This window comes from Sceloporus undulatus, chromosome 2, assembly GCF_019175285.1.
Source record: "Sceloporus undulatus isolate JIND9_A2432 ecotype Alabama chromosome 2, SceUnd_v1.1, whole genome shotgun sequence".
Classification (NCBI taxonomy): Eukaryota; Metazoa; Chordata; class Lepidosauria; order Squamata; family Phrynosomatidae; genus Sceloporus; species Sceloporus undulatus.
Genome location: NC_056523.1, coordinates 166,057,082 through 166,072,233, shown reverse-complemented (window position 1 = coordinate 166,072,233; position 15,152 = coordinate 166,057,082). Strand labels below are relative to the sequence as shown.

Genomic DNA, 15,152 nt, shown 5'->3' with positions numbered 1-15,152 from the left:
CAGATGGATAGAGTCAGAGAAGTCACAGCCATGAATCTACAGGAGCTGAAGAGGGTGCTTGAAGATAAGGTGACTTCAAAGTCTCTCTTACATAATATCACCAAGGATTGACATTGAATTGAAGGTAGTTAACAACAACAAAAGCAAAAATGTTATGGCTGTCTTGTTTTTATTGACATCTGGTGCTCTAGGAGCCTCACGACAAAAGCAAAAAATAGTTTAAATAAATAAAGGGGAAAAACAGCAATGATACCAGTCACAAAGTTGGCTTTTGCATCTGCTGTAGCTTTAACTAGTACAGTAATCTACTGTTGTTGTAGCATAACTTCTGTGGTAGTCTTAGCAAACCACTTCATCTATTGGTTATTCCAGCCATTCAGGTATATTCAAGTCAAAGGGAAAAAGTAGAAGGTATCCTATGTTCTTCTAATCCTTTTGCTCTTTAAGGGTTTGAATTGTCCTGGTCCACCAAGCTTCTGTGGCATATGCTTGGACAGAACAGACAACCTTTAAAAAAATTAAATTGTTGTAGCAATTAGCCCAAGTAATGAATTATTGTCTTGGAAAAAAATGCTTTCTGAGTCCATTTTGCTGCGTGGCAGATTCTTCTCTCTCGTTCACTCTGGCCAACCTTTTCAATACTTACAAGTAAACTTGTATCTGGTGAGGAATCACCAAAAATGCAATGTGAGTGAATTGATAAATAAGTTTATTGTCAGAAGCTACCAAAGCGCTGAGGGTGCATTCAACTCCCAGGCTTGGTCCTGTTTGTTCCCTCTCTTCTGAACACATTCCATATCTTCAGCAAAGCAGTTGATCCAGCACCCGGTTGGGAAGTGCCCTAATGGCATGTGGTTTGTTCTAGGCATGATGTGTATAGCGAAGCCTGATAGCCCTCAGCTCTGCAAGACAGATGAAATTGGTGAAATTTGTGTTAGCTCCAAAGCTGGAGGGATGATGTATTATGGGCTAACTGGAGTAACTAAAAACACATTTGAGGTATGTAATGATTTAGTTCTGATTGTAGTTTTCACATTTATGCCTTATTTTGTTGTCAGCAAGCATGCCTGTTTGACCTGTTTCACATTATTTCTTGTTGTTAGCTCCAAGACAATTAAACTGAACTTTTTCTTTTCTGATTATTACAGTAATTAGCACTTATACTGTATTCTGAAATGTGTTCAAAGCATTTGTTCACATGCATTATTAATAGTTCTTACAGCAGCCCTGTTAGGAAGGACAGCTATATTATTCACCTTCTCCAGATTTCAAACAGTAGTACTGCAGCACAGACAGACACAAGAGATTGAGTTCTAATGTCAGTTATGAACTCATAGCCAACCAACAATTTCAGCTGGGGAATCTAGATCCTTCCAGAAGTTGATGGATTCCAGGCTCCCATCTGTCACAGCCAGCATGGCCAGTGGCCAGGAATGATGGGATACATAGTCTAACAGCATCAGAAACGCTTTGGGTTTTCCACAATTGGTGTATTCTCTTAAGAGCTAGATCATGCCAGCGTAATTGTGCCGTATCTGATTGTGGGAAGAGACAAAATAGCTCAAGATTCTTGCATTTACCAATACGTACATGGGATCATCTTTAAAAAGCTTGACCCATGTAGAGTTAGCTACGTAATGGGTAAGGTATACCTAAAGTCACACATTTTTGTATGTGTGACATCATGGAATAGGAGATTATTGGGACTTAAATGAGCAGAATTAATTATTTCTCTTAGCACTGTGAGCCTTAGACTCTACTACTTCTGGAGGACTGTATTCACTCATGTCTAGGTAATCACTTTGAAGGCTGAAGACTTAGAAGCAGGTAGTATCTGAAGTTAAAAGTTTACAATTCAGAGGGAGTGGAAATGCAGTTGTGTTTCTCACAATTGTGTAAATGTCTTTGCTTGAGACTCACTTTTGCACAGGGGTGCAGGTCTTCTGTTTGTGTATTTACTGCTGTTGTGAGGATCAGCTAACCTACTGCATTGTCCAACAGCATGAGAAATTCAGCAGTTGGTTTTTGAGAATAATAAGTTTCTAGCTCACAAAGTGGTGAGAAATTTGAAAATACTTTTTGATACTTAAAAGAAAGTGAGCCACAGTGGAACTGTGGAGAGGCTTATTATGTTGAGTGGGCTGTGCTGCTTTCCAATACAACTTGCATACATGTTCTCTCATTATGGAGATGTGACCAGGCCTATGAACAGTATCCCTTACCATTTACTCTCTTAACCCTACTGACATTTTCCCCCTTCTGCTTATTTCTGCCAAGCCAATCTTTGCCATTTTCCTTTGAAAACACTGATTGCATGAATTTAAGGTTGCTTTTGTTCTCGTAATAAACTTCCAGTAATTGGTGAACACTTTTACTTCATATTAGAGAATTCTGTACTGCAGAGAAGCAGTCAGCTTCTTGTAAAAACAGTAGCAGTACGTTTTCAGTCTTGCTACGTCTGTTAAAACTCCCTTGTGCCTGTCAGAGAGTTAGCTCTGGTTCTGTTGTTGTTTGTTTGTTTTCTGGGTTTGCAGTCATTCCCAGTTAATGCCAGAGGTAGAGTTATACAATCAGAATATGTTCTAGTGCAGGGGAAAGTGATTTTTCAAGGACTTCGTACATTTGAAATAGGGCTCTTCCTATATTGTGGTGGGATATGCTGCATATCTTTCTGTCCAGTAAAGCATTCCCCTCCCTTTTTTTTAATATCACTGATGGCCTTTCTTTTCTCCTTGCAGGTCATCCCTGTGAATTCAGCTGGCTGCCCTGTGGGTGACGTCCCGTTTGTGCGTTCTGGCTTGATGGGATTTGTTGGACCTGTACGTTCACATGTGAATCAGCATCTGAGATGCTTAAACTCTTCACCTCCTGTGGTTTGACTCACATTTAAGCCTAGTATCTAGTATTGCTAGATATTTTCTTACAGTATCTAGCAAAAAATTGGAACTTTTTGGAAATATGTATCATGGGGCGGGTTTTTTAGACCACTGGTTAACAGGAGATATAAACATAGATATAGGTCAAATGTAAAAAAAGTAACAATTTCCCTTCTCTTCCAAGTTGACTGGTTTTCTCAAGTGCTTACCTATAAAATGTCCAGCTTAAATGGTTACAATTTCTTTAGATTGCATCTTAAGGACACTGCTTTTAAGATGCAAGACAGGATGTGTGTACATTGGCTGGTTTTCATGATAGCTGAAATAAAGAGGGTGAGGAAAGGATGGAAAAAAAGAGAAGGAAGTGGTTGATGTTTTGTTTTCTTATATCCTTTTTGCCTTACAGGGTAGCCTGGTGTTTGTGGTTGGAAAAATAGATGGGATGCTCATTGTTAGTGGGCGCAGGCATAATGCTGATGACATTGTGGCCACTGGACTAGCAGTAGAATCTATAAAGACAGTTTACAGAGGAAGGTGAGTCTGTGTCACCATAAAAAATAATTGGTTGATTGGATTATCCTGATGGTTCCTTCATGTTCCTAGTACTTTTTTTCACTATGTCTTTGCCATGTCTTGAATTTAGTCTGGAAAAGATCAGGTCTTTTTAATTAAAACCAGGAGAATCTTTTAATAGTAGTAACATTAGCCAGCTTAACAAGGAGGAAAATGGTACAAGTTAATTTAATTAGGCCCTATCCAGACCGGCCTGAAAGGCCGGCCCACGGCAGAGTCGGCATAACATCCTGACGACACATGCCCGACCCACACCCTCAGGGTGCCCTGATGGCGTGCACTGCTCTACATGATGCACAGCATTATGATGCGCCTCCAGCACTGCATCCAGATGACACAGCACCGAAAGTGTGCCATGTAGCCCTGCCGCCATGGCTATGGCTCCCTTTTGAGGGCGCAAAAGAGCCGCATTTTGTGGCTCTCTTTTGTGCCCTCAGAAGGACAAATTAGGGCCATGGCATGAGGTTGCCAAAGCCCCAATCAGGCTGAAAAAGGGGCGGCTGGAGGCTGCCCCTTCAAGGTTGTTTTTACAGCCTCTTAATTAACTGAAAATGTTCAGAGTTGCACCTTGTGCAGAGTCTTCTGCACACAGACATGTTACAGTGAATTTTTGCACCAAAGTATTCCTGCTGCAAGGGACAACTTCAGTTTTGAAGAACTTTTGAAATTTATTTGGAAGTGGTGAATATTTAGAGAGCTTAGTAAATAGAGAACCCTTTGCTGTGAATTTTTCACTTTTACTAGAGCATGGATCTGGTTTTTTAAAAGCAAGCAGATAATGGAAGTCCTTGAGATGTTTGCTGTTACCCTTTGTTTCCCTTTGTGTACACCATGAGCCCTAATGCTGTCAAGATCAGACTTCTCTGTGTCTGGCCTTAAGATATTTTTCCCAACTGTGTGGACACTGCTCTGAAGCAAAGCCAACTTTTGTCATGGAGTTTTCATTTAATAGGAAGAAGCAACACATTCTGGCTCTCCGATTAAAGTACCTGTCTAGTGTATGTGCTTCCAAACATCTCTTTGTCCTCTTCACTCTTCAGTGTATAACTAAAATTAAAAAAATATTAAGCAGTCTTGCTTTCTTCCTTAAGATTAATTATTTTTCATAGCCTTCATGGCCATTATTTGGTATCTCTACAGCACTGCCCAATTCCATTTTACCTCATGAGGGATGGACTGATCCATTATTTCTGGTCTGTGTCTATTTTGTATTGATTTAACCATATGTCTGTTCAGTACAATTTCTGCATTTCATTTTTTTTTAAATGCAGAGAATATGTATTTATATCTGTCTGCAGTTTTTCTGTATATACATATTTTTGTATTCCCCAATATGCACTTTATTCTATGCAACATCCCTAGTATATAGAATTTTAATGTGGTGTTTTAGCTGGGGAACTGAATTGAAAAATTTAGAGAAGTGTGTATTCCAAGGGATATTCTGATCCACATATTAACTGGAGAAGTGCAAATTAGGTTGGTTCACTTGAATTGCAGACCAAATAAAATTCTCTTGCTACAACTTTCCTAAGCCCTATCTCTATCTCTAAGCTTTATTCATTTTGCCAATAAGCTGTCTGAGCATTGACGATGCCATTTCTGTGTACCAGTGAGTTAGAAGATTCATAACTGTCACCTCTCTCAAAAGGACTCTTTTTATTCCAGCATGGACAAACTTAAATGTTTAAATAAATAAATAAACCCATTCATCTGTTGAGATATCTGAAAATTAACTCATGTTGTAGGCTGTCATGTACTTGTTTAGAATCATTTCCATCTCTAGATATTTCACATATTACAGATCTGGGTTTCTGATGCACTGTAGAGGGAGTGGTGAAGGAAGAAATGTTTGTGAAGTGAGAATCTTTGCAAGTTGCAGTTAGGGACTATTTGAAAAAGGCCCTTCATGGTCAAGCTCTGTGTTCTTTCCATGCACCTGGACTCTTTCAGCTTGTGTTTCTGCCATTTCATTGTATGAATATGCTTGCACCAGGGGAGGAGGATGCACCCTATACAGCATGTCTTGTGTTTCTTTTTAGGATTGCCGTGTTCTCTGTGACAGTTTTCTATGATGAGAGGATTGTGGTGGTGGCTGAGCAGCGACCAGATGCATCTGAGGAAGACAGTTTCCAGTGGATGAGCCGAGTGCTACAGGTTGGGACTGCTGGAGCAAACTGGGTTCCTCTTTCTTTGAAGGGTTGGCAGCTCTTTAAAAAAGGCAGCCACTAATATTGGCCCCAGAGATTGTCAAAACATGGAGGGACACTGTCTGAGATGTAACTGGAGTTTCTTTTTCAGTGTGAGAGACCACATACATCTCATTGGAATGCAATTAGCAGAAACAGCCAGCATCTGTATTCCCAAGGAACCCTCTACACCCCCCCCCTTGTATTATCTAGACAGTGATTCAAAGGCCATAGGCTTTTCCTTTGCTGCATGAACCAAACCCTTTGCAGATGGCCAGTGTTAGGTCCCTACAATAAATAGAACTCTGCCTAGTCTGAAGGGTTCTGCATGCTCTTGGGTACACACATTATATGCAAACATGCATGCTTATGTATGAGGCACCTGTTACACAAACAGTCCAACTGTGATGTAAGTGGAATATTTGTGTCTTATAACATGAACACATTTTCAGACAAACTGGTGGGTACACATTTTACCATAAGTTTAATATTAAATCTAACATTTAGTAGGTTGAATCTTGCCCTTCCCAGAAGCTTAAGGCAAAAGCAAACTGCTGCACCCATTTCTAGATTGTGTGTTCTCCCTCATAATAACTTTTGCCATTTTGATCACTCTGATTGTACTCACCCACATGTCTCCTAGTCTTCATCAGTGAAATGGTGGAGGGTGTGTGATAAGCTAAATCCAAATTTTGTGTTACTAAGTATCCAGTACAGATGTTATTATTTGGCTTTTGATATCTTTGCATAGTAATTTTACATAGATTTGACCAGTAAGTTGCACTGTTCAGTGAAGCTTCTTCCTGGTATCTATGCAATTGCAACTTCAATCCTTTAGTTTCAGAGAGATTTTGGAAAATATTAAGAAAAAATAAGAAACAACACAAAAGAAAGCCTCTTGCCATTTGTTTCTTCTATTATTATTTTTTTAAATTATGTACCTAGTTTTCCCCAGGTTCACTTTTGCAATGTGATGGTAATTTCAAAATGAAGTCACTATACACTAATGGTGGACAATTTTTCTAAAAAGGAGAAATCTCTTTCAGTGCATTCGGATCTGTATATGATACGGTACTCTTGAACACATGTGTGCATGCTGTCTCCTACCTGATTCCTCCCATCTGCAAAGGGAAAGAAACAATATGGACATCCACCCCCCGCTATATAACCCCTCCCCGAAATGGCTGCTTCCTGCACTTTCACTTGTCATGAGTGGGAAGTTTCCTATGTGAACGAGGCCTTGTTGATCCCCAGCTTGTTGTCTGCCTATTATTGTTAGTCTGATAAGTTATCTTCAGAGCACCCATTGTTACCCAACTTGGGGTATGTTTTTAATATGATTTTCAGTGCTTGAATGATGTGCTTACCTCCTTTTCAAAAGATGTGCAAATCATGAAATGTAGATTATTGTAGAGTAGACTCTGTGCTGGAAAGCCATCTTCTGTTTTCTTGCTCATAGGCAATTGACAGCATTCACCAAGTGGGAGTATATTGCCTCGCTCTTGTTCCAGCCAACACTTTGCCAAAAACTCCTCTGGGAGGGATCCATATATCACAGACCAAACAGCACTTCCTGGAGGGGTCACTGCACCCATGTAACATTCTCATGTGCCCACACACATGTGTAACCAATCTGCCAAAACCCAGGCAGAAACAACCAGGTAATTAGGGGTTCCTCCCCCCCCAAAAAAGTATATATGTATATGTGTGTGTGTGTGTGTGTGAGAGAGAGAGAGAGAGAGAGAGAGAGAGATCTTACTTAAGTAGATTAGAAGCTTGTCTTTGGAGTTGGTGGGAAATCCTTCATTTCTTTTACTTTGTATTTGATGTTAGCCTTATTATTTCTTCCTTAATACTTGTTTGGGACAGAATGAAGTGTGCAGGGAATCTGTATAATTAGTATGCTCTATAATTAAAACATTTTTTAAATGAACCAATCCAAAAAACAGCTCAGTGCTTAGCCAGTACTATTCTGCTAGTCTTTATTTATCAATAAGTACTTTAAAGGAGGAGTCTTGTGATTATTGGGATGGTATTCAAGGGTCACAGGAAAGATCAGAATTTCCTTTCTGAGAGAAGAGAGAAAGCTCCAGCCTCCCTTCCTGCCTCCTTGGAAGGATCCATGACTCTCACCACTCTGTGCTCCAGTGTCAGAGAAGGAGAGGACTGAGAGTCTGCAGTGTACCCCTCAGGTCTGGTGAAGCCTTTATGCCTCTTGAGCTAGTATAAAACATTCCTGCTCATTTCTTGTAACAGAAGAGAAATAGTTTAAAACAACAATAACAAAGGAGGAATAGCAACAGTTGCCTCTCTTCCCTCACTGCTGTATCCTATCTGATGCTCTGTTTTCTAAAACAGCCAGCTGTCCTCCCAAAAGTGGTTTAGTTCCACTTCTGTTGATCGATGACAAATTCTGCTATGCATATTAGCTTCCTTGTTTTCTATTTGGTCAGTATCCCTGAAAAATATTTATGTAGACATTTGGTCCTGAGTTCCAGATCTCATCCCCTTGCCCCTGACTCTTTAGCTTCTTCCTTTTATCCATTTCTTAACATTGGCCTTAGTCTCTAATAAGACTCAGGACTCATATTTACTGTGCCTGACTTCTTTGAGAGCATAGTGTTCAGCCCAGCTCCTTTTCTTCCATGTAAACGACAGTGTGGTGTGCCTTCTTTTACCAAGTTCTTGCATGTTGACGTCTGCCAACAGGTGTCGGCCCTGCCTCTGTGATGGTGGGAAATCTGGTTGCAGGAAAGCGCATTGCACAGGCTTCTGGGAGGGACCTTGGACAGATAGAAGAGAATGACCTGGTGAGAAAAGTGAGTATCTGCAGCACATTGTCCAGATTTGCTGCCTATGCACTGAACCCGTGGCAGAGGTACGGGGGTGGAAATTTTCCACTTAAAATATTCCACAATTAATATTTCCCAGAAAATTTTCATAGAAACATACAGCCTCAGGAATTTTTCCATACAATATGAATGTGAGATTGTGTGTGTGTATCTATAGTTGTCTAGTCTGTTGTGCTGCAATCAATCATGTTAGATATCATGTAGAGTATGATATTCTAGTTATACATTTAAAGAAATCAGATTGGCAAACCCTTGTCCTCATAGGAATAGATTGGCAAATGGATGCACTGTTAGGTTTGGTTCTGTTTTACAAAATCTCTTTCTTCTGGCTGTAGCTCTACTGGATGCTTACCAACCAGCCATTCTTATGGTCCATCTAGGAGTTTGTGTTGAAGCTTATCATGCTTTAAAAGGGCCTATGGTAGCCAACGTCTTTACATGTGTTCAGTCTGTACCAGGTCAAGGATGTTCCTGCCACTTAACAGTTTCTTTTCTTTGCAGCATCAGTTCCTGTCTGAGGTGCTCCAGTGGAGAGCACAAGCAACTCCTGAGCACATGCTTTTCCTCCTGCTCAATGCCAAGGTACAAATGGAGTCTGGTAACCTTTGAAATAGCTTTGTACTCCTTATGGGGAACAGGAATACTGCTGGTATCTGTTCCTTACACATTTCAGGTGGTTGGGAGATTATCCACATTTAAGGGCTGTATGCCATGTTGATTCTGGTAACTTGAGCTCATGAGGTTAGCCAGGTAATTGAAGGCTGTTAGCATCAGAGAAGGTACTGAAAGAAATGAAAAAATTGAGGATAGCTTTCAACATATCAGAAAGTGTGGCCATATCACATACATTCATTAAAAATGTGTTTAAGTGTCTCCTTATATGTGTGTGTAAAAACATTAGCTAGTATATTAATGAACTATATACTATACTGGCAGCTGGAACAAAAAAGAACAGGGTTAGGAGTTGAACTAATATATAATATTCCAGGACAGCATCAGATTCTTGCAAGCTGTGAGGATATTACTTGCTCTCTAGGCATTAACAGAATCCCTCCAGAAAAACTGGGAGGGACTTTAATCAAAATGAAGGCCTTGGCTATTTAGGAACACAATTACTGCCAAGCACTGAGTTTTCTATTGGCCATTTCTACATCTTATGATAGAGGGACCTCTCTTATGTTCAGAGGGAAACGAGGGTGATTGCATTACAATAAAGACTATTGTGGTAGGGGGTGGTTTCTCTACTGTTTTCCAAACCAAGATCAACAACTATTCTTTTGTGCCAAAGTGTGTAATCTTTACGACCGTGTGTAACACATAGCCACACTGCAGTCCATATTTATACTTACAACAAGTATGCAAAGTAGAGCCATTTTAATGAGGAGATCACATGATCACTTGCTACACTGGCTGTACAGGAATTGCAGTTAAGTTTCCATTTCAGCACTCTCTGGATCACATTCAATTCATTTGAGACAGGTTTACAATAATACATTCCCCTGGGCATGTTAAAGTGTCACAAGACATCCTACTTTAAGTGAGGGAATTGTGATAACACAAGCATCATTCTCCAAAGACTTCCCTTGCATGTTGCAACTGAAATGAATTGGTAGAGTGAGTGAGTGGTCCTCTAGGATTTTTCCAGCCTGCAAGCAGCGTGTTCTGAGGTTGTTTATTTCTCTTTCTGCAAGGGGGCCCCAGTTTGTACAGCCACCTGCCTACAGCTGCACAAGCGAGCTGAGCGAATCGCATCGATTCTGTATGAAAAGGGACACCTCAATGTTGGTGATAATGTGGTGCTGCTCTATCCACCTGGTAAGAAATGGCTACTGTTGTTTGCTTGGTGGCGAAACTTAATGGTTTGTGCCCAGAATTCTTTATGCACTATAAACCTTATTTATGCACTCACTCTGTGTCTGGGGTGGGTGGCATGGGGAAGATATAATATGCAGAGTGGAAGTATGTGATATGGCAAGTTCATAGTCAAAAAATAAAGTACTGTCACAGGAAGTTGAAGACATGACAGGCTGAGGACCTAATTTCATCTGTATCCTCATTGTGGCCGTGTGGGTCTCTTCTCATCATAAAACAAGCCTTAATTTCTATATCTCACATAGTAACTGACATGTTATTAATTGAGTATTTCTGAAAAGTACAAGTATGGTCATAATGATGTGCAGCATATAACCCTGTAGAATTTTCCTCTGCTTTAAATTCTGTTCAGCCAAAGTAGATTTTCTCTCTACAGTTTATTAATAATTTGGACAAAAGGCTTTTAGTGATTCTGAATCTTCAGTTTGAATGTTGATTCTCTTAAGTTCTTATGGATGTCCACTTTCTTTAAACATCAAGGTTTTCCTGGTGTTCTGTCAAATAGATGGCTTTGTGCTGGGGGACAGTAATTTAAAAAAGCAGCATATTTCTGGTGTGACGAAAAAATTTTTTTTTAAAAAAACTAGCTTTGATCAAAAATATTGCCCAAAAAACCACAGACATATTAGGGATCATTGTCTAGGTGTTTGGTTTCCCCAACTTAGCTATATGTCTCATTCTGTGATGATCATTCAAATAGTTTGCACCAGAGTATCTGTTACGGCTCTTCTCTGAATGGCTCCCCATTTCCACTTTTTCCACACCCGGATCATATAGATGGCTTCCTTCCTTTTCTCCTCCTTAACTTTTCTGGCCTGCTTCATCTACCAATTGTTCTTGCAGAAAAAAATCCCCCAAACCAAACAAAGCAATTAAAAAAATATTTGTACCAGGAATCTCTGTTTTATCTTGTGTCCCTACAGGCATTGAACTCATTGCAGCATTTTATGGCTGCCTGTATGCTGGCTGCATCCCTGTGACTGTCCGGCCTCCACACGCTCAGAACCTCACTGCCACTTTGCCCACTGTGCGGATGATTGTAGATGTGAGTAGCAGAAAGTTGAGAGCCACTCACCACATCCAAATGGGTAGTGTGTGCTTGTCGTATTGCCTCAGAGTTATAAAGTTGCTGCTTCTTGAGCATCAGCTGGTATACACAGTACAGTGGTACCCCGGGATATGAAATACCCACGTTACGAAATTTCCGGGATACGAAAAAATCCCATAGGAAATAACTGTTCCGGGTTACGAAGGTTATTTCAGGTTACGAATAAAATTTTGGTGCTTTTCGGCGCTTTTTCGCACGAAATCGCGGCTTTTCCCCATTAGCGCCTATGGCATTTCGGCTTGCGAATGCTTTTCGGGTTACGAAAGCGGCGGCGGAACGAATTAATTTCGTAACCCGAGGCACCACTGTATCTGTGTGAATACTTGCCCTTTTTCCTTCCAGGTCAGATTGCAATTTCACTTTTTTACAAGCATGTCACAGCTGCTCCTGAAATCTTTGCTCAGCCCTCAGTGAGACAGGATAATGGTTATATTTCTAATGAAGATGACCAGTATTTATGTCACCAAAGTAGATGTAATAGTCTTACCTGTAATACCAACAGTAAAAAGGGACAACTACTTCTAGGTTCAGGTTGAAACCAGGAAATTAGATTTTTTAAAATGAATGATTCAATAATTTCACCGTACAGGAATTAGTATTAAATAAAAGCAAAGGAAATTCATGAAATGTGAGATACTATGCCTAAGGCTAAGCATCTAACTTGCGGTCAGGGAGTTCCAGGTTCAAGTTTTACTTCAACTGTTAATTCCCTAGGTGGCAATTAGCCAAACTGCAGCTTCTCAGCATTTTTCCCAACCCCCGCCAAAGTATAATATGGCTTTAATCCTGAGTTACTGTTAAGATTTTGTTAACTGCAAAGTACTTTAACATACACTATGGGAATGCTTGGTGGTACTGTCAGTGGTAAACCTCAGATCACCAAATTCCTTAATTCTTACATTCAAACTCTTATGTTACTATATGTTCTGTGCTTTTCAAGCTTTGCTTCTTAGCAATAGTGACTTGTTGGGTGCATTTTTAGGTCAGCAAAGCTGCCTGTATTCTCACAAGCCAAATCTTGATGAGGCTACTGAGATCCAGAGAGGCAGCAACTGCTGTTGATGTGAAAACCTGGCCAACCATCATTGACACAGGTAACAAAGCCGAGTGATTCTTCTGGTTCACCCCCAGACCTTCCAGCAGTTCTGAAGCATCCCTTCAGGTTTATTTGTTAGCCATGGTCATGTAAGAAAGGAATTTCTCACCAATATTAAAATGAAATGGTTATCTACAGCAAATGCATTTGCAATTTTCAAAAGCCATTTGCTATTCCAAGTTGATTCCTCTTTCAAAATATATGCAATGACCAAGTCTGAAATGATGAAAAATGAACTTGAAGTGTTTATGAACTTCTCTAAGTTAAAATAAATAGACCAAGACTTAAGGAGCTGGGGATGTTTAGCCTGGAGAAGGGGTGATATGATAGCCCTGTTTAAATACTTGAAGGGATGTCATATTGAGGAGGGAACTAGCTTGTTTTCTGCTGCTCCAGAGATTAGGACCCAGAGCAATGGATGCAAGCTACAGGAAAAGAGATTCCACCTCAACATTAAGAGGAACGTCCTGACAGTAAGGACTGTTCAACAGTCGAACAAACTCCCTCGGAGTGTAGTGGAATCTCCTTCCTTAGAGGTCTTTAAACAGAGGCTGGATGGCCATCTATCGGGGATGCTTTGATTTAGATTTCCTGCATGGCAGGGGGTTGGACTGGATGGCCCTTGTGGTTTCTTGCAACAGTATGATTCTATGATTCTAAGACATGAAATCAGGTGAACTTCCAAGTCTTGGCTTTGATTCTGTGCCACATGCACATTGGATATGTCCTCATGGGCCAATTCTGGATAATCTGAGAGTGACTGTGTTGCTATGTAGATGTGTGTTTTCTCTTCAGCTCTTAGGCAAACTGCTTGTTAAAAACATTGTTAATTATTTACTATATAGTCAGAATCTAATTATATTTTATCTGGAAAGTGAGGAAATTGCATTTTGATGATGTCGCAGAATGTGGTTGCATTGCAATTCAGCATTTTCTGTTTCTTCATTCCCTCAAAAAGATCACTTTCTGGGCCACATACAAAATGAACTACTTTCCTTTCTACCTACTGCAGATGACTTGCCCAGGAAGCGCCTACCTCAGGTCTATAAACCACCAACGCCAGAAATGTTGGCATATCTGGATTTTAGTGTTTCCACAACAGGGATGCTTACAGGAGTAAAGGTATAGTAGTGCTTAATTAATCACTACTTTTAGGTGTCTCTTATAGACTGAGTCTCCAGTTAATTTAGTTTTAGATTTTAAATATAATAAGGCTTGATTATTTCTTACTTGGACAAATAATTAATGGATGGATAAAACTTACATGTCTGCAACTGTAAGGAAAGTGACGAGGATGCCCAGAGAGCAAGACAGCCATGTTGTATGTATGGAATTGTGGGTTCAAAAAGAACCTTAGGAGTTTCCTCATCTTTGGGGGGAAGATGGCTAAGGCAGTAGACTGGAATATGGTGTGATACCATTCCTTAGTAAAAACCTGGAGTGGTTTTCCTCGCTGGACTGCAGTTGGATACAACTTGGGGTACACCTTGGGATTATCTGTCACAAAATTACCCCCAGCAGGAGGTTGTGGCATGAACAAATAGGTCAGGTGTTCTTTTGTGCCACAGATTGCCTGTGTGAGAATGGATAAAATTCTTGGATTATTCTGGGGAAAATATTTTAGTATAGAAATTTCATAATCTGTTTTCCCTGTGTTCTTCTTGTTCTAATGAGGGTATGATCCTTTCCTGAATTTATTTTACAAGAGTGTTTTATTTTACAAGATAAAAACACAGAGATTATGATAGTGCTGTGAAGAAATCACTATAGATAGATAGACAGACAGACAGACAGACAGACACACACACACACACACACACACACACACACATATATATATATATATCATGGGTTGAAAATGGGCTTGTTTTCCTGATTTGGTGAAACCGCTAATGCCAGTGCTCCAAATATAAACATTACCTAGATGGGATGGGATGCATTATCTCATCGGCTTACTTGTAAGGGCTTATTCTGCTACTGGGATAAGGTTGCCGAGATGAGTAGCAACTGGGGTGGTGGTGGGAATTTTATTTTTAGTATATAATAGTGTTATATTTTAATGTTTCATTCTTGATTATATATGTCTAATGTTCTGCTGTTTGGTAGAAAGAGCATTATAAATAAACATTGTTGTTACTCAATGTCATCTCCCTCCCTCATCCTCTCTCCTCCTCCCTCTTTCTCTTCTCCCCTCCCCCACCAGATGTCCCATGCAGCAGTCAGTGCCCTCTGTAGAGCCATAAAACTCCAGTGTGAATTGTACTCCACACGGCAGATCGCCATCTGCCTTGATCCTTATTGTGGTCTTGGCTTTGCACTTTGGTGCCTTTGCAGGTATGAGCCAAGATGTCTTTAGAAAACCTGATAGATTTGTGAAGAATAGATCTCTTTCTCTTAGTCCACTGAAGGGCCTTGAGTCCAGTGCCTGGGGATTGGGACCTGTCTGTTTTAGTGAAATGAATCCAGTTTGCATGAGCCAGAGATTCAAATTTGTTTCCTGAATAACACAGAGATTTCAGTAGCGATATGTCTAACGTTTTCCTTTCACTATTAGAGCAGTGGTTCCCAACTTTTCTATGCGCCACACCC

General features: G+C 40.2%; 1 protein-coding gene across 1 annotated transcript in view; it reads left to right on the top strand.

The window, feature by feature from the left end:
• Positions 1-15,152, top strand: part of DIP2B (disco interacting protein 2 homolog B) — a 53,440-nt gene that overhangs the window by 26,525 nt on the left and 11,763 nt on the right. The window contains exons 15-26 of the mRNA XM_042449607.1: positions 866-999; positions 2,739-2,819; positions 3,283-3,410; positions 5,489-5,603; positions 7,095-7,296; positions 8,345-8,454; positions 8,989-9,069; positions 10,179-10,302; positions 11,283-11,404; positions 12,450-12,561; positions 13,576-13,685; positions 14,767-14,897. Coding sequence (XP_042305541.1) covers positions 866-999; positions 2,739-2,819; positions 3,283-3,410; positions 5,489-5,603; positions 7,095-7,296; positions 8,345-8,454; positions 8,989-9,069; positions 10,179-10,302; positions 11,283-11,404; positions 12,450-12,561; positions 13,576-13,685; positions 14,767-14,897 — 1,450 coding nt within the window. The remainder of the gene's footprint in view (positions 1-865; positions 1,000-2,738; positions 2,820-3,282; positions 3,411-5,488; positions 5,604-7,094; positions 7,297-8,344; positions 8,455-8,988; positions 9,070-10,178; positions 10,303-11,282; positions 11,405-12,449; positions 12,562-13,575; positions 13,686-14,766; positions 14,898-15,152) is intronic.